We start from the raw sequence: 26177 nt of genomic DNA on the forward strand, positions 1-26177 counted from the left end.
GGGATTAGGAGAGGAACTTCTCAGTGTCCCCTGAAAGCCACTACAGCTCACACTTCCTCCCCATGGACTCAGTCTGGGCCTAACCCTCAGGCCAGAGAGAAGGCGTCGCCCAGGGCACTGGTTTCCGGGGGAGGTGGGCAGGAGAAGGGACTCTGGAAGCAGGCCGCACACAGGGGCAGCGTCCACCGTGGAATAAGTTGAGCTTCCTTTGGAGACCATACCAGACGGCCTCCTTCACCCGCCTCATGACCAGAACCACTCACACAAAGGGCGGAAGATGGGGAAGCAGGTCCAGGTAGGCTGAAGTAAGTGAACCGTCTGTGGAGAGAAGAGAGTCATCTCTCAGGAGACCTCCCCAGAAGGGCTGGTGCGGAACACCAGAGGCAGCTGCGCAGGGCCACGTGGGGAAATGGCCTCTCAAGGAGGCCTTCCTGTGAGACCTGTCGCCTAGCCTAGGCCCAGCTCTCCTGGGATTGAGGCAGACCAGCTGGCCTGTGTGGGGCCCAGCGGTAGTTTCTTGGTGCTAAGCTCATCTGTGAAGTCCTCTTTGGGGCTGCACCTTTGCTGACAGGAAGTGGGTGGGTGAGGGTCAGGGTACAGGATAGTGACAAAGGCAGGAGACCTTCACCTCCCAGGCATCCTCTCCTGGGTCACTACCTCCGTGGATAAACTAGTCAGATGTGAGGGACCTCAGATGCCCCAGTCTGTGGGTCTCGGGGGCCCTCAGGGCAGGAGGCCGAGTGACAGACTCGCAGACCACCTGAACCCTTGGGGCAGAAGCTGTCAGGGCTGGAAGGGGCCCGATGAGGGCCCAGCTTAGCCCTTTGCTAGCGTTTCTGGGAGAGAGACCGAGGCCCAGAGAGGTCACAGGGGAGGAGAGGGCTCCGTGGCCAGCACGCCATGCAGATGTGCTCCGTGGAAGCCACCTGACGACTCCCAGGCTTAGCCAAGTGCGGCCTTCCAGGTCATATTAAATAAACCCCCATGCTGGGATCGGTACCGTGGGCGGGGAGGTGGTGGGTCATGCCTGCTCCCATACAGACATCCGTTTGATTGTGGGGGCACCCAGGGCAGGGTCGGTGGTCATGTGGAGAGGACTTTGGCCCTGACCTTGGAGGGAGCCCACAAGGGGCCATTCCTTCTCTAGGTGTTATCTGTGGCCCTGTCCTCCTCTGACCAGCTGTCTCCCCTGAGCCTCCCTCCCCCACTGCTGACCCTGCCTTCTCAGCCTCCTTGGGGCCCCTCTCCTTCCCCCTCCACTCTCAGCCATGTGCCCTGGAGTGCAGCCTTCCGCCTAGGCTGTCTCAGCCATGCTCTGAGCCCTGGGTGCCAGACCCAGCCACCCAGCCACGTCTGCTGTGGATATCACACAGCTTCCTCCCTCAGGTTACCCACGGGCCCAGTCACCCTCTGAGCTCCACCTCCTTCAGCGGAGCTGCCCTGCTTCCACCCAGAGGCCAAAGTAGGCAAAGTGCCTGTCATCTAGACCTCTCCCTCTCCCGCCTCCCCCTTCCTCATCCAGCCTGGGGTCTTGTTGGCAGCGCTGCTATAAAGTGACAGCAGAAGTAGTTGTCACCTGCCAGAGCTTACTCATGACCTAGCATTTTTTCCCAAGGGCTTTGCACATATTAACTCATAGAATCCTCCTAACAACCCCAGTGGGACCAATGCTGTTCACATTTTGCAGACAAGGAAGCAGGCCCAGAGAGGGTGGTGATTTGCCCAAAGCCACACAGCGGCTGGGGTGTGGAGCCGGGACCAGGCTCAGACAGACGGGCCCTTGAGTCCGGGCTTCACAGGGTCCCCCCCTTCCTCGCTGTCACCATACCACCCGGGCCCCATGTCTCTCCCCTGGACCACCGCAACTGCATCCCCTGTCCGAGGGGCTGTCATCAACATGAAAATCTGACCACGTCACCACCACATTCCCGCCTTTACTAGCTTCCCTCTCCCGTGGCCCATGTGCAGGATAGAATACTCCAAGCTCCTCACGGAGGCCTTGCCCATTCTCCTGTGCTTTCACCTACCTCTCTGCCCTCTCCCCCTGCGAACATGTGCTCTCAGGGTGCTCCCCCACCCGGATGGCCCTCGGTGCCTGAACTCACCACACCCCAAATGTCCCATGTGGCCCAGCCCTGGCTCTTCCTGGCAAAATCATAGACAAGCTGCCAGCTGAGGAGACGGCTGAGCCTCCGGGGGAACCCCATGATTCCCTGCTCTATACGTCCCCAGCAGCCAAGTTAGCTCCCTGTGGTCTGTTCCCCTCAGCGTCCAGTGGTGACCTCTCTCGGCCCCACCTGGCACGTGGAAAGCCTTTGAAGGACTGATTAAGGAACAAATGCATTTTCAGGAAGATAAAGTCCTAAGTCTAATGTGCGTTTATGATGAATAGCAACGGCTAGCATTTATTCCTGAGCGAGCTCCCATCTGCCGGGCGCCACGCGCGAGCCTGCGCATACCCTCCTGTCCTCACGGCTGCCCCGGGAAGCATCCAAACCGTTGTCAGCACTTTAACGCAGGGGCGACTGAGGCTCAGAGAGGTTGAGCAGCTCGCTCAAGGTCACACAGCTGGAGAGAAGCGGGCCTGGGGTTCAAAGCCGGGTTTGTCTGAGTCCAAACTTGAGCTGCAGACTCCCACTGCCGGCAACCTCGCTGCCCAGAACTGCTCAGAAAAATGGGGCAAGACTGGAAGGGCCAGGCGTGCGTGGGCAGCGCTGAGAGGACGCGCCTGTCCTCAGCGGCCTGAAGAGCAGCTTGCATTTCCATATGTAATCAGCCATGAAGTCCTAAGTGAGCAGACTCAGGTCCCTTGTCCCTGACTGTCACACGGGCAATTGGGGCCCTCCGAGCATGAACTATATGATGAGTGAGGCTCAGCCCGGCCCTAGAACCGCATGGCTCTTCACGGCCAGACCCAGCGAAGGTATCTCTTTTTGGGAGTCAGGTGTGCCCGGCACCCCCATCTCCAGGGCCACATGGGACAGGAGGGGCTGCCCCTTCCAGGCAGCCTCCTTGGAGGCCCTTCCCTAGTCATCCAGAGCCAGCCTGGAGGAGGTACCAGCTTCCCCCCTATACACTTTAGCTTCAGGGCACCCTGACCCTGTCCTGCTGTCCCACCCGGGCTGCAGCCCAACAGGGAACCACCCTGTGCCTGCTGTAAACTCTGGGCGTGTCCGCTGGCAGAAGAAGGGCTGAGGCGACCTTTCACGGGATTCTCTGCATCTAGGAATGATTATCAGTCAACTCCTGCCATGATAAAGCCACCTAACAGACGAGCCCCGCCCCTCTGGGTCAAGGTGTGTCTCTTTCTCATGAGTCTGAGGGGTGTCTGGAGTTTGGCTGTTCTGCACTGGGCTCGGCCAGCTGGACACCGAGCTGTGGTTTGGGCCCCGGTTACTCCACATTTCTCGCATCTTCTTTGGACCAGATGCTGCTTGGGGCGTATTTTGGTGCTGAAAAGGCCCAACCATGCAAGCCCGTTTCAAGCCTCTGTGTGTGTCTCATTCTCTAGAATCTCATTAGCTTAAGCAAGCTGTGGCCAAGCTCCAGATCAGGAGGTGGGGAAGGCCACCCCACCTCCACAAGGCCATGGTGGGGTCCAGGGCACTGAAGAACCGACACCAACAATTCCATCTGCCACCAGAGAAAAACTGAGGTGGACTCAGAGCTGGAAAGGGCCCCAGAGATCACAGGCATAGAAACTGAGGCCCAGGGACAGGACAGGATGTGCCTAGGGAGGCATGGGACGCCACCTCATACTCTGCATTTGTGCTTGTGTCCCTAGAGAGAGGGAGGGGCTGGACCACCTGGGGTTGGGGGCAGTGTGCCACCCCAATCCCGTGACCTCCCCCTGGCTTGAGTGTCTCCTGCTGCCATCCCTACAGCTCTCCCTGGCTGCACCCACCCTGCCTGAAGGACAGCTCCCCACTCTGCATCTCCCATTCACCCCTTCCCTCTCGCCTCCTTTCCCTTACTCCTTCCTTTCTTCCTCCAGCTTTATTCACAGTTCCTAAGAACAGTAGCCTCACGGAATCTCATGGTTGGAAGGTCCTCCAGGCCAACCCTCTGCCTGTCCAGAAGTCCCTGTGGGAGATCGTCAGCCTCAGGTGGCTGGGATCCTTCCAGGGATGGGGAGCTCACTACCCCCACAAGGCAGTCCTTTCCATTGCCAGACAGCTCGGACCCCAAGAAATTACCACCTCATTTTTAGTTCCAAGTCTGCCTGCCCCAAAATTCCATTCGCTGATCTTAGTTCAATATATAGGAAAACGTACTTGTCCTCTGGGGCCTGGGGATACAGCAATGAGATGAGAGTCTGTCCTCACGCCCAAGGGACCACAGACCACAGGGGAGGCAGACAAGGGTACAAGGTGACGGGTGTTCGGATTGGGAAGTCATGGTTGTCCTTGGGTGGTGTCCTAACCTTCCTGCTTCCTGGAGCCACAGACAGATCTCTTCCTCTTCCCTTTCATCCTGAGGTGCCTTGGTGCTAGTCAGACCTGGGCTTGAATTCTGGAGTCATGATCTGTTAGCTGTGACCTTGGGTATGGCTAGGCCATAGCGCCCTCTTGTATAACCCTGGGCTATTGCATACATGGCCTTGTGGGAGAACAGAAGGAAGACTGCATAAAGCTCTTGGCACACAGATGGGCTCCACAAATGGCACTGTGGTCCCCATCGCGGTTCGTCACGCGCCCCAAGAGGGAGGCAGCTGTTCGCATATCCTCCCCAGGCAAGTTCAGACTTTGACCTGCAGGGCGGGACTTCACACTGAAGCCACCTGCCCTTGTGTGGCATCTTCTGGAATCCGAGGGCTGTAAGGAAGCTCAGAAAGGGCTCGTTGAATACCCTATCTCGGGCTCAGAGTCAGGAGGGTCTGGGCACTAAAGACAGCTGCAGGGGCCACTGTGTCCCCATCCGGCCCCACAGCAGACACGGTTCAGCATTGACTGCTCAGATTCACGGTCACCCTTGACTCAGGCTCCTCCGCATGAGGAGCAGGAATTCCTCAGCCAGTCTTGCCTTGCAGCAGCCCACGCAGCTTCCTAAAGGAGGCATGTTCCAGGTGTGGGTGGGGAGGGCCCTGGGCTCAGTTCTGCTGCCCTCCCAGCAGGTCCTCGGGAGACAGCGGGCGGGACTGGCTTTGAGTGGACCGGGTACAGGGACCGGGCAAGAGAGGAGGAAGCAGAAGGCTGTTGTTAACAGAGGGGGCCATCAGGTGAGCTAGAGGCCGGGGCAGGTGCCTGCCAGAGGTCTGGCCCCTTGGTCTGAGGATGCCTGGAGCCCAGGCTGACCTGACAGGTTGTTGCAATAACATAAACTCGGGAAATTCTTGGCAATTACGGTGTTTGCTTCTCACGCCATGCATCAGCCCCTCTGAGCCGCAGTGTCATTCAGGTCCCCTGCTTTTGTCCTGCTGTCTTGAGTGTATGCTGGAGGCACGGTGTATGGGAGGGGGGCTGGGAGACCACCTCATGGCGTGACTATCCTGCTCCAGAACCCTAGTGGCTCCCCATCACCCGAGGCATGATGGGCAAACTTTTAAAAGCTATCATGCATGTGAAAGCCTCTGTGAAAATCCCTGACTGGCTTCTGTAGTCAGGGAAGCTACCGAGGACCCCTGTAACACCCCCTCCTTGTGCCACCCTGGGCCTTGTAGGGCCTTGGACCCATCTGCAGAGCCCCAGGGCTCCAGGGTATACAGCTAGAAAACCCCCGGGATAAAATCCCCAGATTCCTCCATCTGGCACCCAAAGCCCTTCGCCCGCCTCCATCACTGCCCCCTGCCATCCTCCCCAACTCTCTGTTTCATGCCACCCAGCCCAGAGCAACCTTACTCCCAGGCCCCATTTGCCACCCTGCTCCCTCCACCTGGAAGCCCCCACCCTGCCAGGTCGCATCACGCTCCTGAGTTGATGTGTTTCTCCCATACACACCCCTGCTACTTGGCCCCTCCTTCCCCGCCCCCACCCCCGGGGCATCTGGCTCCCCCTGAGCCTTACAGCACTTCCTACCTTTTAGTGTGGTTATTTATGTACCTGTCTGTTCTCCCTGTTTGCCAGCAAATTCCTTATGGACAGAAACTATCTGCTTTATCTCTGTCTCCCTGGCAGCTCCTAGCAGGGTCTGGAGCAGAGAAGGGGCTGAGTAAATATTTATGTGTTGAATATCTTTACTGAGTACTATAGTACTGGGCAGTCAGTCAGCTGCAAGGTGAAAGGCCCAGTCCCTGCCTTCAGCAAGGCTTCGGTCTAAGAGAAAGCAAAACCTGGAAAACGAGTCGCCATACAGAGAAAAATGCAGAATGATGGATGCAAGCAGCTCAGAAGTGCCTAACCCAGCCTTGGGGGTGGGCAAGGAGGGCATCACAGAGGAGGCGACACTTGGGAGAAATCAAAGGACAAGCAACACCTACCAGGCAAAGTGTGTGGGGAACAGCATTGCAAAGGCGCAGAGGCAGAGAGCAGGGCTGGAGTGACCCAGACCCAAGTGTGTGGTGTGGGTAGTGGGAGATGACTTCAGAACAGGTTGGGACACGCAAGGCAGGGTACTGTGGAAATGAAACGCTCCTGGGATATTGACCCAGAGAGCAGGATAGAAAGCATCCCACGAGGAGGAGGAACGGGCAGCAATGAGGCTGCATGGTACATGGGGGAGGCGGGAGCTGTGAGATCTTGGGCAGGATTTTTCTCCTCTCTGAACCTCAGTCTTCTCACCTGTAAAGTGGATGGTTCCAGTCAGTCTTGAAGACCCCTGACCAGCCCTGGATCAGAAATGCCCATGGAGCATCAGCTAGACGACTGTCCGTAGTCAGTCAGTGTGGGGCCAAGAGCAACCAGGTACCAGAGGGCCTGGGCTTGGAGGGGCAGTGAGGGTGGGGCAGAGCAGATCAGGGGGGCTCCTCGGGGGCGATGGGGAGCACCTCTGAGCGGGAGTCCGTGAGAGCACTCAGTATGGATTCCCTTACCTACTCTTGACAACACCCGTATATAGGTGGGTTTTGTTGGCCCCATTTTGTGGGTGAGGGAGTTAAAGGCCAGAGATTAAGTGGTTTGATCTCCCCGCAGCTGACAAGCAGATCCCATGACCCAAGGTCCCACCCTCCACCCGCCCCGCCCCCAGGAAACTGGCCCAGGCCCCACAGTCACCCTGCACACGTGGTCATTCTTCTTTCCGGGCCCTGTCACAACCCCGTGGGGCAGAGAGGGAAGGGATGGTTTAACCTCCTTCTTAAGGTGACTGGGTATGTCATTTTGCCCGGGACTGAGGGACTGTCTGTACAAAACCCATGACAGTCTCAAGCAAACCAAGACAGATGGGTCACACTGCTCCCCTGCAGGAGGTGAACTGAGGCCTAAGTCACTCCTTGCAGGGGGCAAAGGCCCTGGTCCCCAAATTGGCCCCACCTCTGGCACACACACATGGTGTTCCAGCCCAGGGGCGGCTTAAGAGGGGGGCCTCCCCCGCCCCCAGCCTCCCAGTTCCCAAAGCCCCAGCTGGGGGCCACAGGAGACTCTGGGAAGGCACAAGACAGCTACAACTGAGTCAGGGAAATCCAGCCAAGGCTCAAAGCCTCAGGACCGTCTTGGGCTCCTTCTCCAGGTCCCGATGCCCAGACTGGCTTGGAATGTGCTCTGCCCCTCTGTGGGCAGCTCTCTCCTCCCCAACTGAAAACCCTAAAAGGGGCTTTGTCGCCCAGGGCCCAGCCATGCAGCCCCAGCTAATCCCCCCCACCCCATTCTGCTGATCCATCCAGGGATCGAGAGTCTGACTTCCCAACCCTGCTCTGTAGCGAAATCTCTGGGACCGTGAACAGACACCTTCCTGTCGCTGGGCCTCAGTGAAAATGGGATCGGAGGAAGGCCCATCTCTCAGGACTGTGGTCAGAACGTCAGAGACAGTTCACGTACACCGGCACTGTGGCCGAGCCGCCAAGTCGAGTTCATGGTAGTGCCCACCCCCAGGGCGGCCCTGGAAGGAAACGCAGCTCCATCGGTCAGTACGCCGGGTCCCCAACTTCCAGTTCCCAGTGCTCCCCGGAAGTGAGGCCAGGGCCAGGAAAGTCAGGAGGCCCACTGAGGCCTGACCCCAGCTCTGGGGCCTGGGGCCAGAAGCCTCTTAGCCTCTCTGAGCCGTGGTTCCTTCCCTGGCAGAAACGGGGATGTTATTTCCTGGATTTATTGTGGGGCCGGAGCAATACACTTAGCCCAGGGTCTGCTCTCCGTAAAGCAGCCCCGAGGTCTAAGCCAGGCCCCCCCAAGGTCCGAGCCAGCCCCCACAGCCAGGAGCTTGCCCTGCCCTTCGAGGCCCTTCTGAGCAGGGCAGCCCTGACCCGCACACACCGGGATGGAGTGGGCTGCTGGGGTGATGGAGATTTCCCCAGCTGTCCCCAAGCCTCCCCGTTCCCGAGGCCCAGCTCCAAACCCGCCCCTACCCACCACAGGCAGACGCAGGCTGGAGCCACACACACACACACACACACACACACACACACACACTTTCTTTTTCTGTTGTTTGCAGCTAATTGTTTATTAGGAGATGCAGGCGCTGCGCCAGTGGGAAGGCTTAGCTTGCTTCGCTATAATTAGGATAATGCACATTAGTCATTTAGTGTAACTCAGAGAACAGCCCCTCCCCTGCGGCTCCCGTGGCAGCTCCCAGGCCGGGCCGCCCTGTGTCTCCCATCCGTGCCCTCTGCCCACCTCCCTGCCCTGCCCTCCATCCCCACCCCCAACCCCCCACCCCCAGGCACCTGCCAGGATGAGGTGTTCCTCCCTCCTCCTCCCCCTTCTCCCTCTCCTGGTTTCTTTCTCTACCTTCCCTCTTCTCTCCTGACTCTAGCTTTCTCTCTCCTTCTCCCAACCACCACCACCCCCAACCCCTTCCTCTTCCTTGCCTCATTTCCGCCGTCCCCCCTTCCCAGCCCTCCTGGGAGCCAGAACCAGCTCCCAGGTAAGGCCAGCAGAGGTGGTCAAGCCTGGGTTTCCAGGCTTTTGGGCAGGGGCAGTTCGAGTGTGTGGCGTGACTCGTGGGGGGCCCACCTCCCTCGGGCCTGCTTCCCTGGAGGGTGCGCTGCTTGTAGCTGCCCTTCCCTCCTCCCTGCCCGAGGCCCGAGGACCGGACTGGCAGAGCAGGGCTCTGTCCGCAGAAGCCCCCTCCCCTGAGCACAGCAGTGGGACCCGTTGCCTTATCCCCCCAGGCACCTGTGATCTTCCTGAAATCCCAGAAACAGGGATGTTTGGAGTGATGTGGGCTTGAGGTTCTGGGGGCCCTCCATCTCACATGGCCCAAGATGGGTAGGGGGAAGCTGGGAACCAGGGGCTATTCCAGCAGTTTCCTTTTGTTCTGAGAACCACAGCCGTTGGGAGACTCCAGACCTGGCCACATAGGAGCCCCCCCCCAACCCCTCTTCCTCCACGCTAGAGCCCCCACCCAGCCCTTTCCACCACAAAGGGGACCTCACATCAGGCCCATTACAGCTGGGCAGACTGAGATTGGCCCTCACTCTAGGAGTTGTGGCAGGGGGCAGAGGTGAGGATGGGGGTCCCCTCCGGATTTTCAGAAATCAATAAAAGAGCTGTTCCCCAGGGGTGAGGGATGCTTGCCTGGAAACACAAGGCCTCCTTGTCCTCAGCAGCCTGTCTGAGCCTCTGGTCCCCATCCTGAGTTCACAGATGCAGACAGACTAACAGACACACGCTCCCAGCTTCTAAGGGCAGGCCCCCAGAGCAGGCACTGGGATGGGGGTGGGGGCAGGATCCCTGGGCATTTTGGAAGGGACCAGGATTCTGTCCCCAAAGCTGATTAACCCCTCCTCTCCAGGACTCACCCAGCCCAGGAACCCTACTTCTGTACTCAGTTTCCTCCAGCCCTGGGGTCACCATCTGGACTCCCCCGAGAGGTCTGTCTCACCCCCTCCCAGGCTATCCCTTCTCACCCTCTATCTCTTCGTGGGCCCTGAGGCTCTGTACCCTCAGGCCTGGCTGGTGCAGTTTATAGCATTCCCCAGACAGCACGGAGGCTAGAGAGGAAGGGAGTGAGTGGGCCCAGCCAGGCTCTCAGGACCAGGAAGCCATTCCTGGAGTCCCTCCCCTCTGGCTCCGAGGCTCCGGGGCTAGCAGGAAGGTGACCCTGGGGCCCGCAGGGAGCTGGGACACAGGACCCCTGGCTCCAGGGGCCTCGGACCTGCTGTGCAGCTCTTCCCTCCCCAGGCTCAAGGTACCCAGGAGCAGGACCCGATGGTCAAGGCCAGCAAGGAGGGCCTCCCAGCAGCAGCTCCTTGGGGGTCGTGGCTGCCTGAGCCCCTGGGGCCCTGGCCCTTCTTTGGGCCCCTGGGAAGCCCCCGACTTAGCTGAGTTTGATTCTTCCTCTCCTCTGCCAGTGGTTCCTCCTCCCCTCCATTCTTCTGCCTGAGTCTCTCTGATTTCCTTCCTTCTTCTAGAAGATGATGGGTCACAGCTGGTGGAGGGAGGGATTTTAGGCTGAGGGAGCCAAAGGAGTGGCCAGGTCAGGATAGCTGTCCCAGGACAAGAGTAGGGCAGGGTGCCTGCAGGGGGATGACTGGTACAGACCCTGTGTGTGGGCCTTTGTGTGTGTGTGCCCGTGCATGTGTATACCTCAGCAGACACGACCTCCCAGGACCCCCAGTCATACATCGGTTCATGGCTCTGTGCTGGGTGCCAGGGATAAAGGAAGCAATCGCGCAGCATGCAGGTGACCCCTGGTCACAGCAGCAGAAGGCTTGGGCACAGGGAGGAAGGGAGCCAGTCACTGGGTTTTGGGGGACCCCCAGGCGCCGCCTCAGGAGGCTGTGTGGTGTCCCTCCAGTGATGAGGACGGCAACTCTCAAACAAAAGCTGACATTTAAAGAGGCTGACGTGCACAGCGTGGCTGAAGGGCTTTATGAGTCCGCTTACAACCCATGCATTTCCTTTTTGGAGCCTCGAGGTGGAGGGAGGGGCTGCTATGACCCCCCCCCCCCCAGGACAGCTGAGGAAACAGGTACAGGTGTGCTCAGCTGCTGCTTACCCAAGCTCACACAGCTGATGATGGCAGAGCCCATTTGAGGGGAGCCTTCTTGACCCTCTATTTTGGGGTGGGGACCCTGCCGTCCCTACAGCGAAGAGACAGGGAGTTCCCGGGTAGACGCAGGAAGTGACCTGGTGGCCCGTCCCCGGCGCTCCTGGCAGTGAGAAGGCAGCGGGGAACTGAGGCGGAGTAGGGGTGGGTGCTTCTCTCCCAGCCCCTCCCCGCAGCTTCTTCCAGCCAGGTGTCGCAGAGGGTGTTACCATAGAGGGAAGCTGCCTCCCAAGGATTTGCAGCCTCCAAGGAGGAGAGCAAGAGCCACCTGGGGGCTATGGGCTTCGGGAAGCTTTGATTGCCTCCAGCCCACCCTCCACAGCCCACGACAGGAGTGGTTAGCTTTTGTACGCACCCTGGCTGCTCCCAGCCCAGCCAGGGCTCCAGGCACACGGGGCCTCAGCAATGGGGGGCTCCGGAGCCAGGCTGGGAGGGAGACAGCCCCACCCTGGTGGAGCTGCCTTGGGGAGGGGCATAGCGAAGTGGGGGAGGGAAGGGAGAGTGGGGCTGGCAGGGAGGGGAAGGCGGACAGCTCAGGCCCACAGGGAGGCACCCATCCCTCCACTGGGCTGCTCCTCAAAGAGATGGTTTAGGGTAGCTCCAGCCTTGGGTGAGGACGTCCTCCGAGGACCAGCCTGTATGACATCCTTGTCATATAAGAAGGACAGACGCGTCTCTGCATGATGAGAGCCTCGGGCTGGGCGTAATCCCCTGCTGGCTCTCTGGCCGGCATCTTCGTGCAAGACCCAAACTATTTCCCAGGACGTGGAGGCCCTGTCCTAGCGGATCGGGCAGGGCAGTGTTCGGGGCCCACTGGGCCCAGCTGTCATTTCCTCTTTACTCAGCTGACCTCTGCCTGGTCCAGAACCCACCAGACTCCCCCCACACATGGCACCTGCCCACGCCTAGGTCACCCAGGTGGCACGCAGGGCAGGGACTATCTACTTTTCCCCGATGAGGCCCAGAGAAGGGAAGACACGGGCCGGAGGTCACACAGCAGGCCACTGGCTGGTCTGCCTGAGCTGGATTCCAGGGCCCCCCAAAACTTGTACTCCTTCCAGCTACGTGCTGCTTTTGAGCTCCCTGGGATGCTCTGCTCCGCGCACCTATCATCTCTCTACTTGTCCTTTTTAACTTAACAGACACTGACAGAAGACTGCTGTGAGCTAAACAATACATCAAGTGCTAGAGAAAAGCAGGTCGGCCCTTCCCTCCTTAGAATGAAATAACCAATAAGTGCTGAACGAATAAATGAATGAACACTGGGCACGGACGCTGTACCAGCAATTTGCTTATTTAGTCACAACAACGTTAGGAAATGGGTTCTAGGATCCTCGTTTTATAGATGTGGAAATTGAGGCCCAGAGAGGTTAAGTAACTTACTAAGGTCACACAGCGAGGAAGCATCGAAGCTGGGATCTGAGTGTGAGTTTGTGTGGCTCCCCAACCACATAGGTTCTTTCTTTCTTTTTTTTTTTTTTCCCCAATTTCCTTTAAAAAAAATCTTGGAACAGCTTCAAACACTTTCCTTCATTTTTTAAATGACATTTATTGTTTCCTCTCTTATTTTATAAGCAATGCATGCTCGTTGCAGACAACAGGAAAATACAGCAAAGCCTAAAGTAAAAAAATAACAATCACCGAGAATCCCCGCCCTTCAGATATAACCACCATTAACATTCTGATGTCTTTCCTCCCAGGGTCTGTATCTTTTTATGTAAAATTGGTATCACACCGTAGAGCCAGTTTTATACCCTTCTTTGTTTAGTTCAAACTATTTTGTGAGCATTTTCCCGTCTGAGTCAATATTTTCTTTTTTTGAAAACTAGACCTGTAATGGCTGCACACATCCGTTCTTAAGCATCTGCTTTTATTTAACCAAACCCTGCTTTTGGACACTTAGGTGTTTCTGATTTTTTACTGAGAAACATAACATTGCAGTGAATATCTTTTTACCTAAATCTTTGAGCTGATGTCTACACACGGGATTCCCAAAGGGGAGCCGCTGGGTCAAGGAGCATGAACGGTGTCAAGGTCTTTAAAGCATATTTTGAAAGTGCTTTCTAGAAAATTATCTTGTGTACCCTCTGACCGTAGAGTGTGTGGAATGCCCCTGTTCCTTACAGCCCTTGCTAATACTGGTATCACTAATTTAAAACACAAAAACCGAAAAACCTTCCTCAAGACAGGTTTTTTCCAACCAAGGCACCCCTCTCCATGGTACCTGGTATATTGGTTCATGATTCCCCATTTTGCTGATGGGGAAACAGGGCCTCAGAAATGGCAGGCTTGCCCCGGTGAGATCTAACCCATTAGCCAAGGAAGAGCAGAACTGGAAGCTGGGCACCCCTCCTCCTGGCCAGAGCCATCTTCCAGGCACCCTCAGAGGGGAAATTCCTCCCCTGAAGCTCTCCTGGGCCAGAGAGGTTTCCCCTGAAGTCCCAGCCCTGCTATAGGCCTAGAGGTTTGAGCTTGACTTGCAGGAGGCGGGGAGGGGGGTGGTTTCACTGTGCAAAGCCCATCCCTGGCCCCTTGACAGCGGACACATGGACCCTGGGATCCTGGCCATCTACAGCAACCGTGTCTCTTGCTGTGTCTCGTTCATTCCTTCATCCATTCATAGATTTGGTGCTTGTGTGTGCCAGGCCCTGTTCTAGACTCTGGGTCCTTTATCATCTGCTGTCAGCAGTGCCAAATTACGCTGTACAAGCCACAGCCTTCAGCATCTCCCAACCCTTCTAGCCTAGCGCTGTGTTTTCCAGACCCTGTGATAACAAGGCCTGGGATGCTTGCTAAACATACAGATCGTCGGGTCTCTGCCCTGGCGAAGGGGTTGGTGTTAAGCCCGGGTCCAGCCCTAGAGTTGGTTTGCGCTTGTTTTGTTCACCCCTGCGGAGTCTGACGTTCAGGCAAGCTCGGGAGCAAGTGCCGAAGGGTCCCCTGACAGTGACATCTGGTATGGCACACACACGCTCACACACACACAGGTGAGTAACCAAGCCCGCTCCCAGCACAGCCCAGTGCCCTCGGGCCCTGCTGACACCCTGCTGTGTCCCTCAGCCTCAAACTCACCAAAGCTAATGACAATCTTTTTTTTTTTTTATTCTGATTTGCCAGTGATTAGTTTTAATTTTGGGACAATTAGAGGTAGAAGCAGGAGGCATCTGATCTTGATTAGGTAGAAGCAGGGAGATGGCCAGAGGCACCCCCCGTCTCCGGCCTGCCTGGCTCTAGCCTCCAATCGGTTTGGGGGGGAAAGGGCAGGGCTGTGCGCCTGGAGAGAAAGTGAGAAGGTTTCCTGGGGGTGCCCAGAGGCCCCCACTGTGCTCCCAGACATCCAACAGCCAGCTGAGATGAGAAGGGAGGGCCTCTGTCCAGCCACTGGCCCTGCACAGGTGCCCCAGGCCTTATAAGACAGTAGAATCGAGATTCGTGCGTCTGCCAGTGTCTGCCCATACCCCAGTCCAGCTGGAAAGACAAAAGCATAACTAAGCAGGTGCCTCCTGGTATTGGGTGTGGCCTGAGAAGGGCGCATGGGCCTGCCTTCGGGGTGCATGGGCCTGCCTTCTGGGAGCATTCCCAGGAGTGACAGATGAAAGAGTTTGGCGATCATTTGCGTGTCACACACACCAGGGCTGAGCTCCAGGTCAGTCAGAGCCTGAGCTGGACAGAGCCAAGAAGTAAGGAAGCACAATCCAGGTGGCTGTGGTGAGAGGCGGTGCCAGGACCAGGCACAGAAGGATGAGGGGACCCCACACCTCATCTCCTGCCCTCTTCTCTTGGGTGCTGGTGGGTCCAGTCCAATGCCCTTGGACACAGGGCCAGTGAAGCCTCTATTCATGCCATCATGTCTTTCTGGAACAAGAAAGGAACGATGAAAGCCACTGCCTCTCAGGGGAGCATAACCCAGAAGCAGCCCTGGGTTGGTGTTCCTCAAGGGGCTGGGCAGGGAGGGATGGGAGTACAGGCTGTGGCACCCACAGACACCCCCCTCTGAGATACCCCGCTGTGAAGAGCTGGGTGTACCTGCCGGGGTCAACTCAGTGGGAAAGGGTCACATGCTAGGTGTGGCGTCAGGAAGGGGCTAGGAGTGCCTTGGCTGCCATCCTTATCCCTGTGCACTCTCCCAGCCCATCTTCATCCCCGGTTAGGTGTCTCCACTCCCTACTGGGGAGACTGAGGCTATGAGGGGCACACATAGCCAATCCCCTGTGTGAGTCTGCTTGGGCGGCCCTCGCATAGCACCACAGGCTGGGGGGCTAAAATGACAGACTCTTGCTTCTCAGTGCCGGGGCTGGAAGTCCGAGGCCAAAGGGTCAGTGGGGAGAACTGCTCCTGGGCCTCCCTCCTTGCCCTGCAGTGGACCTCCTTCTCCCTGCGTCTTCCCGAGGCCTTCCCTCTGGGTATCTGTGTCTTGATCCCATCTGCTGGTAAGGACACCAGTCGCACTAGATTGGGGCCCACCCTAATGACCTCATGTTACTCTCATCACCTCTTTGCAGGCCATGTCTCCAAACACAGCCACATTCTGAGCTCCTGGGGGGTCCGGCCTTTCATGAATGAGTTGGGGTGGGGGGTCACGATTTAACTCATAACACCCCTCATGTGCACGAGAGGATGTGAAGAAGCCCTTTCTGTGAGAAGGAGAGGATCCCGGGGCCAGGCCCAAATGCCTCAGGAGGCCCGAGGCTGTGTACACAGAGAAGAGCCCGGTTGCCGCTCCAGCAGGGAGGCCACTCCAAGGGGAGCTGAGGCGGGACAGGAAGACAGGGTCAAGCCTGGTCCTCAGGACGAGCTGGTCCAGAACACGAGAGCAGGAAGTAGGGGTCTGGAGGGCAAGTGATCTGGGGAGCAAGGGGAGCAGGGAGAGGGGCCAAGCCTGAAGACCAGCTAGGGGCAGGTGTGCGCCAGCCCATGGGAGCAGCTGCCCCTCTGTTGGGGGTCCAGGCTGTCCACCACTCACACCCCTACAGCACCTCTCGCACCCCCTACCCCGAGCTCCCCAACCTCAGATCTGTGTAGATCTTCTCCCCCACCCGCGGTCCTTCAGGAAACTGTCCAGCAGCTCTTCCGTCCTCAGGCTGGGCCTGCTCCAGGCTGAGATGCAGGCCAGCGTGCACACTTGCACACACACACACACACACACACACACACACACACAAGCATGCACACACCTTCCCACAGAGCATCCCTGAAAACCTGATCTGTCTGCCGATGGCTCCACAGGTCTCCCCTTCGGCCCCTGCCACCCCCAGAACACTTCCAGAGCCTTTCCCACAGCCCTGGGGAAACTGAGGCCCAGAGAGATCGAGCAGCTTCCTTCAGGCTGCAGAGTCAGTGAGCCCAGGAGACCGGGGGTTACTGCTGGAGTCTCAGAAGCACTCACCGCCCCCACAGAGGAGGCTCAGGGCCCCGGAAGATAGAATGACTCACGGTGGTGACTGGAAGGGCTGTCGTGTGTCACGACGACATAAATACAGACACTGTAGCGCCCTAACACTGTCTTTTCTGGTTCCCCCGTCTGAAAGCAAGCTGGTTTTTTTAACACAGATTGCTTCCCCTTTCAGAAACTCAGCCTCCTTATCCGCTGCTGCCCAGCATCGGGACCCCTCTCCCTCAGTGCCACCTAGTGTCCCCTGGGATGCTGCAGGAGACACTCCTACCCCACAAGGCACCCCAGTCCATGGGCAGCTCCTTCAGAGAACTCCATTCATTCACCAAAAATCCACTGAGGGCAGAGGGGTGCATGCAAACATGGTCTCCAGTCCCCTCCTCCATGCCCCCATCTGCTGCCCATCTGGTGGCTTCTGCCCGCGCCGTGCCTCCCAGGGGTCCAGATGGCCCACAGGGAGCTTGGGACAGTGAGAGGGTCAGAGGGGACTAAGTGCCATTTAGCAGCGTCTGGGATCTTCCAGGGACAGTAAGCAAGGCAGGGACAGTGGTTATGATCTCTGCAGCCCCACCCGGCCTGGATAGGGAGCGCTTACAGCTATGGCAGCCGCCCTTCCACAACCCCAGCGGGACAGGCATGGCCACCCCTCCCCATCCCAGCCCTGGCCATCCCGCCACCCAGAGCAGTGCCCTCCTCCGTCCCCTTGGCCTCTTATCTACTCTCAGCATCCCTATGAGGGGGCCGATATCACCATCTCAATTTTAGATGTGGGAACCAAGGCCCAACATGGGAAGTAATTTGCCAACGAGTGTCACAGGGAGAAACTTGAACTTGAGTCTTGAAATCTTTGTTTGCCTGCTTCTCGCTGCTTCCAAAGCAATTGGCTGGCTCCTTGTGCCCTGGCTCAGATTGTTGTCCTGGACCCCAAATGTGTGACTTGGGCCAGCCTCCCAACAATGGCGAGGGTCAGAGACTCCTGGAGTAACTGTGGGGCAGGGATTCCTGCCAGGAAGGCTCTCCCCATCTCTCCAGGCATCTTCCTGTCCTCCTCTTGAACTCAGCTACCCACCTCTAGCCCACCAATGGCAGCCGGCGTTACCCCACAGGGTGCAGAGCATCCAGGGGGAAAGGTGGCCCAGGAACAGAGTTCTCCTGGGAATGGAAGAAGCAGTCTGGTGGTTAAAGCATGGGCCGCACTCCCATGGGCAGTTTCCCCAGCTGGTCCCAAGGGCCACTCAGAGAGAGCCCTGAGCAGGTGCATGAGACCAGGTGCCACTCCTCTTAGAGCACCTGACTCCAAGGGCCTATGCCCTGCCCCAAGCCAAATGCTGTTTTTTCTGAATGAGGAAATTAAACCACAGATTTAAAAAAAAAAAAAAACAAAAAACAAAAAACAATAGGACATAAACACCAGAGCCACCAGAGTCTCCAGAGCTGGGAATTTTTAGTCCATTGCCTTTATGAAGAATTGGCTGGGAAGGTTTGTAGAACTGTCAAGGTTTCTTTGACGGTGATAAAATGACAAATGTGCATAAACTTCAAGTAACCACTATAGCGTTGATTGGGAGTCTCCTTGCGACGCGGGTCCCCACCAATCAGCCACACTTTGTGGAAGGCTTGCTCAGTGCACAGCTTCATAGATAACTAACTTCCACACAAGACAAGATGAGAGGTTCCCTCAGAGAAGGAACATCCCAGGAATTGAGGTCATATCTTGGAGGACTTCACGGAGGAGGTGGCATTGGCGCTGGACCGTGGAGGAAGATTCCTATCTGGATGTATACAATTAGGAAAGGAGTGAATTTGACTTAGAGGGCATGGCAGGACCAAGGAGGGGAGATAAGATGGCATTGGCGAGTTCTAAAGCCAGAAGGTGTCCGGTCACGTTGGCAGTGGGAACTTGGGGGGAACAGTGGAGAAAGGGGAGCCTGAAACCCCGTTGTAGAAGGTCACAGTCCAGCTCAAGGTGAGTTTGGAGTTTGTTTTGTAAGCAAAAGGGAGAGATTATTTCCTAATATTTACAGACAGTGACGTGGCATTGCCTAATTTATAGAGTGCTTTCTTACTTGATTCTCGAAAACAGAACAGTGTCAGCACCACATCCTTCAAGATCAGCATTGTTATTATTACCCTGATTTTAAATATGAGGAAAGTGACTCAGGGGTCCATGGCAAGATCCAGAACTGCTTCTCAAACCTCGAACCCCTACATGTTGGTCCTTCCTATTCCTTGACAGTCTCCAGCGGGAGTTGGGCCGGCGGTGAGGGGCCCACAACTCCCATCTGTGTCCAGAACGAGCACATCACTCCGCTGCTGTGGAGGGAAGGGATGCCGGAGAGACGATTACGGGGAGAGGGGAGACCCAGTCATGCCATGTGTCGTTGTCCTAGCAACAGCATCCATGCCAGAATTGGGGCAGGGTTCCAGGGATGGAGGACGAGGACAGCTTGGGACACACCCCAGAGTCAACAAGTGGAATTGCTAGAATTTGGCAGGGTTCTGCACAGATATGGGGACCAGAGACGTCAGACCCAAGGCCCACGTTGTGTTTGGGAGACTGGGGTCAAATTCCCTGAGTGTATAGCGCATGGGGTGGGGGGAGGAGTAGGAAATAAGGGATCTCTGGGGGCCCTGCACCCTCTTCGGCAGTTGGGGCAGGAACGGCCTTGGCTTTGAGAGTCAGGTGGCCCCGGGGTTCAAATCATACTCCTGGCCCCTGTCGCTCAGGTGACTTGGGTAAGTTGCTTAAGCATTCCACACCTTGACCTGTGAGATACAAGAACAGGCTCTCAAAAAAAGAGAAATTATTTATAGAAAACAGATCAAATCCAAGGAGATGGTAGAATACCTGGCTGGGAGGGTCCATCTGAGCATTAAACAGGCCAATGCCTGCGGAGTGCTGAGTAGCTTGTAACCCCCAGAGCCCCCGCCTTCCCAGGGCCACACTCCGCTCGCAGCCCTTTGTGCACACTACTGGTAAATCTTCACAACCACATTTCCAGGCAGAAGCCCATTTTATCCTCATTTTACAGATGAGGATGCCAGGCAAGAAAGCCTCTAAAGCTTCACCATGCTTTGCGATGCTATCAGGCCTACCCCCGCCCCCATGCTGGGGCAAAAGAGGCAGTGGTGAAGGGGGAAGCGGGGTTGAAGCTGACGCCCCCCGCGGGGGTGGGAGGCTGGGGTGCCCAGAAGTCCCAGCCCAGCCTCCGCTGACCCCTCCGGGCTCTTGCCTCTGTCTGTCTCCAGCCTCCGGCCGCTCCCACCCAGCCAGCCCTAGCCCCCCGGGGCCGCAGGCCAGCCCCGTGCTGCCGGTCAGCTACCGCCTGTCGCGGACTCGGCTGGCCTTCTTCCTGCGGGACGCGCGGCCCCCGCCGCCTGCGGTCGCCAACGGCTCCCTTCAGCGCTCGGAGCCCTTCGTGGTGTTCCAGACCAAGGAGCTGCCCGTCCTCAACGTCTCCCTGGGGCCCTTCAGCACCAGCCAGGTGGTGGCCCGGGAGCTGCTGCAGCCATCCAGCACCCTGGACATCCCTGAGCGCCTGACCGTCAACTGGAAGGTGCGAGCCTTCATCGTCCGCGCCCGCGTGCCTGCCTCGCAGCCGGTGGCCCAGGTGCTGTTCTATGTGGCTGGCCGCGACTGGGACGACTTTGGCGTCACCGAGCGACTGCCCTGTGTCCGCCTGCACGCCTTCCGGGACGCCCGGGAGGTCAAGAGCTCCTGCCGCCTCAGCGGGGGCCTGGCCACCTGCCTGGTGCGGGCCGAGCTGCCCTTGGCCTGGTTCGGACCCCCCGCCCCTGCCGCGCCGCCCACCACCCGGCGCAAGTCTCCGGACGGGCTAGACCCGGAGGCCACGGGGGAGAGTCAGCAGGCCGAACTCTACTACACCCTCCATGCCCCCGACGCGTCGGGCGGCTGCGGGGGCGCACGTCAGGGAGCCGGGCCGGGGACCGGCGCCCGCGCCGAGAGCCCCACCCAGCACCCCTTGCTGCGCATCGGGAGCATCAGCCTGTTCCGCCCGCCCCCCAGGAGGGCCCTGCAGGAGCACCGGCTGGACAGCAACCTGATGATCCGCCTGCCCGATCGGCCCCTCAAGCCTGGGGAGGTGCTCAGCATTCTCCTCTACCTGGCCCCCAACTCCTCCTCTCCCTCCAGCCCCAGCGTGGAGCATTTCACACTCAGGTAGGGGGCTGGTGGGTTGGGGGGGGTCTGCCTTCCCTTCAGAGGTCAAGTGCATAGCTCACTGCCTTGTAGGGGCGAGCCCCTGCCTGCCTGCCTGCCTGGCCAGCATCCTCTTCCATTTATCACTTGAGCAACTTCAAGAAGACACCTTATTTACCTGAGTCTGTGTTTTCACTGGCTTAATGACAGCAAAAATTTCTGCCCGACCTCTGACCTCTGTAGCTCAGGGAAACGGTCAAGGAGAACTGTCAGTTTTCATAAGCATAGGTATCAAGAATGAGAGAATGGGGTTGGAAGGGCCCATAGATGTTAGCTAGTGCAACTCTCTCATTTTAGGTGAGGAGACCAAGGCCAAAGAGAAGAAATGGAGATGAGAGAGCAGCCCATTGGCTGGGAGCCAAAAGATGAGCAGTAGCCTGTCCGTGTGTCAGGACATTTGCCCAATCCTGGAGTTGGGAGAAAAAATTTCCAGGAGTCCCAGCCTTTTCTACACCCTGAACAGGATACAGTTCACAAATTCAGAAATACTTTAAGTCGGTCGTATCAAGGGCCCCACCAAAATATCTCCCCCACCCCAGGCATTATGCATAGGACCCAAAACATTGCCATTGACCTCCAACTTCTTTGAGTTAAATCTTGCCTTCTTAAAGTTCAGATATTCCTGGGAGGGATAGACCTGATTTATTGATACATGAATGTGAATATGATTTAAATCAGTCATCACAGATCTTGGGCTGCATTAACAGGAGTAGAATATGTAGAATTCAGGAGGTGGTCACTGTTCTTCTTTAGTCAGTATTAATCAGAGCACAGCTGAAGTGTTGTATTTCGTATAGGCCACAATGCCCATGTGTTTAGTGTCCAGAGGAGGGTGACTAGACCTAGTTGCAAGGGTTGAACCCTAACTGCAAGGGTTAACTTGAAGCTATGGCAAAAAGTAACAAAGAAGACTCATGGAACACCTGCCCCCCTCCCACTGTCTGAAGAACTGTTACAGTTGAAATGAAGGAGAGTTGTTCTTTCTGGCCCGGGCAGAACCCATGACTGTTATACTTCAGCTAAATGTAGGAAAGGGGTTTCTAGTCCTTAGGGGCTTTCTAAGAACGGAATGGGATGTGTGCAGTAGTGAGTCTCCTGTCACTGAGGTATGCAAGTAGAGGCTTGTTAAAAGCTTGGCAGAGAGATATGGTAGAAGTGATTGAAGCCTCCACGGAGGGTTGGAGGTTTCAGCTACATGATACCAGATTCCCCAGGTTCATCGCCAGCATTGAGTCCAGGATAATTTACTGGGGTGAATTACTCACCTGCTCCCCCTACTCCCAGCCCCATCCTGGGGTTGGGGGGCGGGATTGGCCAGGCAGGCAGTCACTGGGCCCTAGGCTGACTGTCTCCCTTTCCTTTTTTCCACGTTGTCCCAGGGTGAAGGCCAAGAAGGGTGTGACTCTTCTGGGCACCAAGTCACGGAGCGGCCAGTGGCACGTGACCTCGGAGCTGCTGACTGGGGCAAAGCACTCAACAGCCACCGTGGATGTGGCCTGGGCCCAGGGCACCCCGCTGCCCCCCTGGTAAGCACCCCTGCCCACCTCCTTGCTGGACGGCACCGAGAAGGGGTGGGGGGACCCTTGATGGAGGAAGCCAGGCTGGCAGGAGGGCCGGTGCTCTGGTGCTGGGGACTCTAGGTCCAGGCTGGGGCACCTGGGGTGACCGGAGAAGGCTCGAAGGCCCCAGCTGGCAGGCTGCCAAGGAGGGCTGGGGGGTGCCCACCAGGGGTTTCAGAGCTTCTGGGCTGCTCGTAGCCCTTCCTCCCGGGCTATGCTTCCCACCCTGACCCTGCAGGGAAGGCCAGGGGCCGCTGGAGATCCTGCAGCTGGACTTTGAGATGGAGAACTTCACCAGCCAGTCAGTCAAGAGGAGAATCATGTGGCACGTCGACTACCGTGGCCACAGCGCCCTGCCTGACCTGGAGCGGGCGGTCACCGAGCTGACGGTCATCCAGCGGGATGTGCAGGCCATCCTGCCCCTGGCCATGGTGAGTGGGGCGGCGGCCGGGTCCGTGGACGCGTGTGTTTGTCATGGGTGCCTGTGCGTGACCAACGTGTGCCCGGCTGAGCATGCGTATGGATCAGTGCATGTGTACGCGGGGGCCTGCGCCCAAGTGTGTGACTGTCTCCTGCACCCAGGCGTGCCTGTGAGTGGAGGGGTGTGTGTGTGTGTGTGTGCGCGCGCGCGCGTGCGTGCGCACACTCACTGGAAGCAGGCGGCACTCTGTGCCTGGTACTGGAGTAGGACCGCAGATGCTCAGGGAGCCAGAGGTGGGAAAAGTCACCCATGGAGAGGCCACTCAGGAGAGGCCTCCTGGAGGAGGGGGTCGTGCAGTTGAGCCTTGAAGGACAGGTGGAAGGAAGGGCTCATACAATCAGAGATGGTGAGGAGGGTGCTCTAGGCAGGGATCCCGTGGGCAAAGGTGTGGGGATGGGAATGGGAGTAGTCTGTCATAAGGTGCAGTGCATGTGGGAAGGGTGCCATGAGGTGGTGAGGCTGGAGTGATTGTCTCCAAACAGCCCAGGGCACCTGCAATGGCCGGAGGGACACTGGGCCAGCCCGGGGGCACCTGGAATGGCCAGGCAGATGTGTTGGATGTGACTCTGAGAGGCATATAAGTTTTCAAAGAGAAGGTGGTTGGGGGACCAGGGAAGGGCTATTTCATGGCAGTGGAGGGAGGTAGACCAGAAGGCTACAGCAGGAGGCCAAGCAAGCAGAGCATCTGAGATGAGTGAAACTGGACAGCTGCACCTCTGCGCATATGTGTGCAGGGGTCCCCAGGGGAAGGCCGTGCAACTGAGGGGTAGGGTAGTCAGGAGCCTGGGCTTGGCTGGCGTGTCCTGGGAGAGTGGAGGAACACAGGTGCCCCTCGCTCAGCAGGGCCCCACCCTCCCTGCAGGACACCGAAATCATCAACACGGCTATCCTGACGGGCAGGACGGTGGCCATCCCGGTCAAGGTCATCGCCATCGAGGTGACTGGTCTCGTCCTAGATGTCTCTGCCCTAGTGGAATGTGAATCTGACAATGAGGACATCATCAAGGTGGGTTTCCTGGAGATGGGGGCCCCCTGGGAAAAGGGCCTCAGACCTTCAGGGGGAGCAGAAACCCAAGCCAAAGGGGAATTCGCATCCCAAGCAGCTCCCCGTGGCAGGCAAGAGGAGGAGAAACTGGGGGGTGGGGGGGAGGTGGCAGGAATAGCTTCAGGCATCCGTGACTAGTGGGGGTGAAGAAAAGCCCGGGTACTGCTGGTCCTGGAGGGCTTCCTGCAGGAATATGAAAGAGACCATCTGGCAGGCAGAGGGGAGCAGGCAGACAGCCTGAGCTCAATCCAACACATCAAGTGATGACTGAGCCCCTGCCCGGACAGACACCGGGCAAGGCAACAAGGGTTGGAAAGGGGGCCTCTTGAGGATGCGCCCTGAACCCAGTGCTGGTGCCCGAATGGAGGAGATTCAGCTCGGAGATGAAGCCCCAGAAGCATGTGAGTTAAGGTTATATAAGGAAGGACCTGCTCAGGGCCCACCCCCCCCCTCAAATCCTCCAACTCCTACAGGCCCCTCCCACAGCTCTCTCCGCAGAGACCCACTCCGGGCCCCAGGTCCTCACAGCCTGACAAACAGGACAGCCGTCTGACTCAAAGGACCCACCTAGTTTGCCACCTCCCCAGGAGGGCCTCCAGATTTACCTCTTCCGACAGCAGTCACAGGCAGTGGGACAGGCAGTGATGCAGGAGAGTGGCAGTCCTGGTGTCGGTGTGGTGGGTGAGCTGTTTATCGGGCCAGCCTCCAGCAGGTGCCCAAATCAGATGATCAGGAAAGGGAATCTGTTCCCTGAGCCTGTAAATAGCTCAGGCTGAAGGAGAGCAGGAGGAGTGGGCCGTGGGTGTCCTTCTCCCTCTGGCTAACTGGGGCTAGAGTGTGTATGCTCTGTCTCTCCACACTCTGCCCCAGATCCCCCCAGCTCTGGGGAGCTGGAGCCTCATCTCATCCCTCCCGCATCCAGGAAGAATGCCCCCTCACCCTGAATGAGCAGGAGCAGATGGCTCGGTGCCTGGGGAGTAGAAACCTTGCCCAGGCCCGTGGGACTTTCCAGGGCTGGCAGGCTGGGACAGGAGAAAAACGGACCTGCTCGCAAAGGCCTTCATCCTGCCTCTGTCCCCCAGGCTCTGCCACTCCGCTGCAGAGTGGACCAGAACAAAGTCTTGACTGCTTAGATACCAAAGGGAATTCACAAGGATTCGAAATGGAATTTGTTTCCACTCTCAATGGAAATACACTCGGGTTCTTTATGGAGTTTGCCAGCACTCAGGGTGGAATTTGCCAGCCTTCAGATGGAGTTCTCTGCCTTCTGAAGTGGGATATGAGCATTTCTGGCGGGGCTGCTGTCCCACGTCCTACCACCCCCACCTGAGATGATTAAGGGAGCTAGCAGGAGTTTGCGAACAGCCAGGGGCTCGTGAGAGATGAGCCAGAGTCCTGGCACCCTCCCTGGCCCCCAGCAGAGTCTTCAGAATGTCATGAGCCCACCAGCCACATGATCAGATCCTCCCCAAATGCGAGGGTGTGCACTCATGGGCGTGTACCAGCAGGAACACCCCAACGCATTGCACATGAGATTTACTCCAGAGTGTGCCAGGTACCTACGGGGCACACTTGACGTATACACCCACCCATATCTGTCCTGCGGACTGGCACAGGTGTCTCCCGAGATGTGTTCGGCAGGCACGTGCCCACCCAAGGAGCCTCTGAGAATGTAAGTCGGGGTCCTGGTGGGCATGCATTTGTACAAGCTGTACCCACTGGTGGCAGCCAGACACCTGTCTGTTCTGATTTTTCCTCTCTCCATCCCCTACCTCCACCCCTGGCTAGAACAGTCCCTGCCTCAGAAATTAACCAGCTGCTTATTTTCCGGTGGCCGCAGGGCCAGGGGGACCAGGGGGGAATCATGAGTTCAGGACACATCCCTCTCTACCGTGGAGTACGCCACCAAAAGACACCCACGCCAGGGCACAAGAAGTCATGTTGGGAAGGGGAGCCAGCTTGGGGTCCCTCAGCCTTAATGCTCCTCTGAGGTGTGGTGTGCCCCATCAGAAGCAGCCTCCTGTAAAGGCAGGTGCATGTTCACCCCTTGCCAGGGAGCAAAAACCTCCCAGAGTAGCCACTGAGAGATGATGATCTGTGAAGAAATAATGGGAACAGGGACACCCAAAGCTAACACCTCCCTCTTTCCCCCTCCCCAGGTATCCAGCAGCTGCGACTACGTGTTTGTGAGTGGAAAGGAGTCGCGTGGGTCCATGAACGCCAGGGTCACCTTCCGCTATGACATCCTCAATGCCCCTCTGGAAATGACAGTCTGGGTCCCCAAGCTGCCCCTGCACATCGAGCTCTCGGATGCACACCTCAGCCAAGTGAAGGGCTGGAGGGTGCCTATCCTCCCCGACCGGAGGTACAGCCCTTCCACACACTGGATACTCGGGATATTC

General features: G+C 57.6%; 1 protein-coding gene across 1 annotated transcript in view; it reads left to right on the plus strand.

Moving 5' to 3' along the window:
- Positions 1-26177, plus strand: part of LOC111151446 (transmembrane protein 132E) — a 51219-nt gene that overhangs the window by 19954 nt on the left and 5088 nt on the right. Inside the window, exons 2-6 of the mRNA XM_022509451.1 lie at positions 19721-20651; positions 22070-22216; positions 22488-22680; positions 23593-23736; positions 25935-26140. Coding sequence (XP_022365159.1) covers positions 19721-20651; positions 22070-22216; positions 22488-22680; positions 23593-23736; positions 25935-26140 — 1621 coding nt within the window. The remainder of the gene's footprint in view (positions 1-19720; positions 20652-22069; positions 22217-22487; positions 22681-23592; positions 23737-25934; positions 26141-26177) is intronic.

The sequence above is a fragment of the Enhydra lutris genome, unplaced genomic scaffold, assembly GCF_002288905.1.
Source record: "Enhydra lutris kenyoni isolate GAN:26980312 unplaced genomic scaffold, ASM228890v2 scaffoldscaffold26, whole genome shotgun sequence".
NCBI classification, from domain to species: Eukaryota; Metazoa; Chordata; class Mammalia; order Carnivora; family Mustelidae; genus Enhydra; species Enhydra lutris.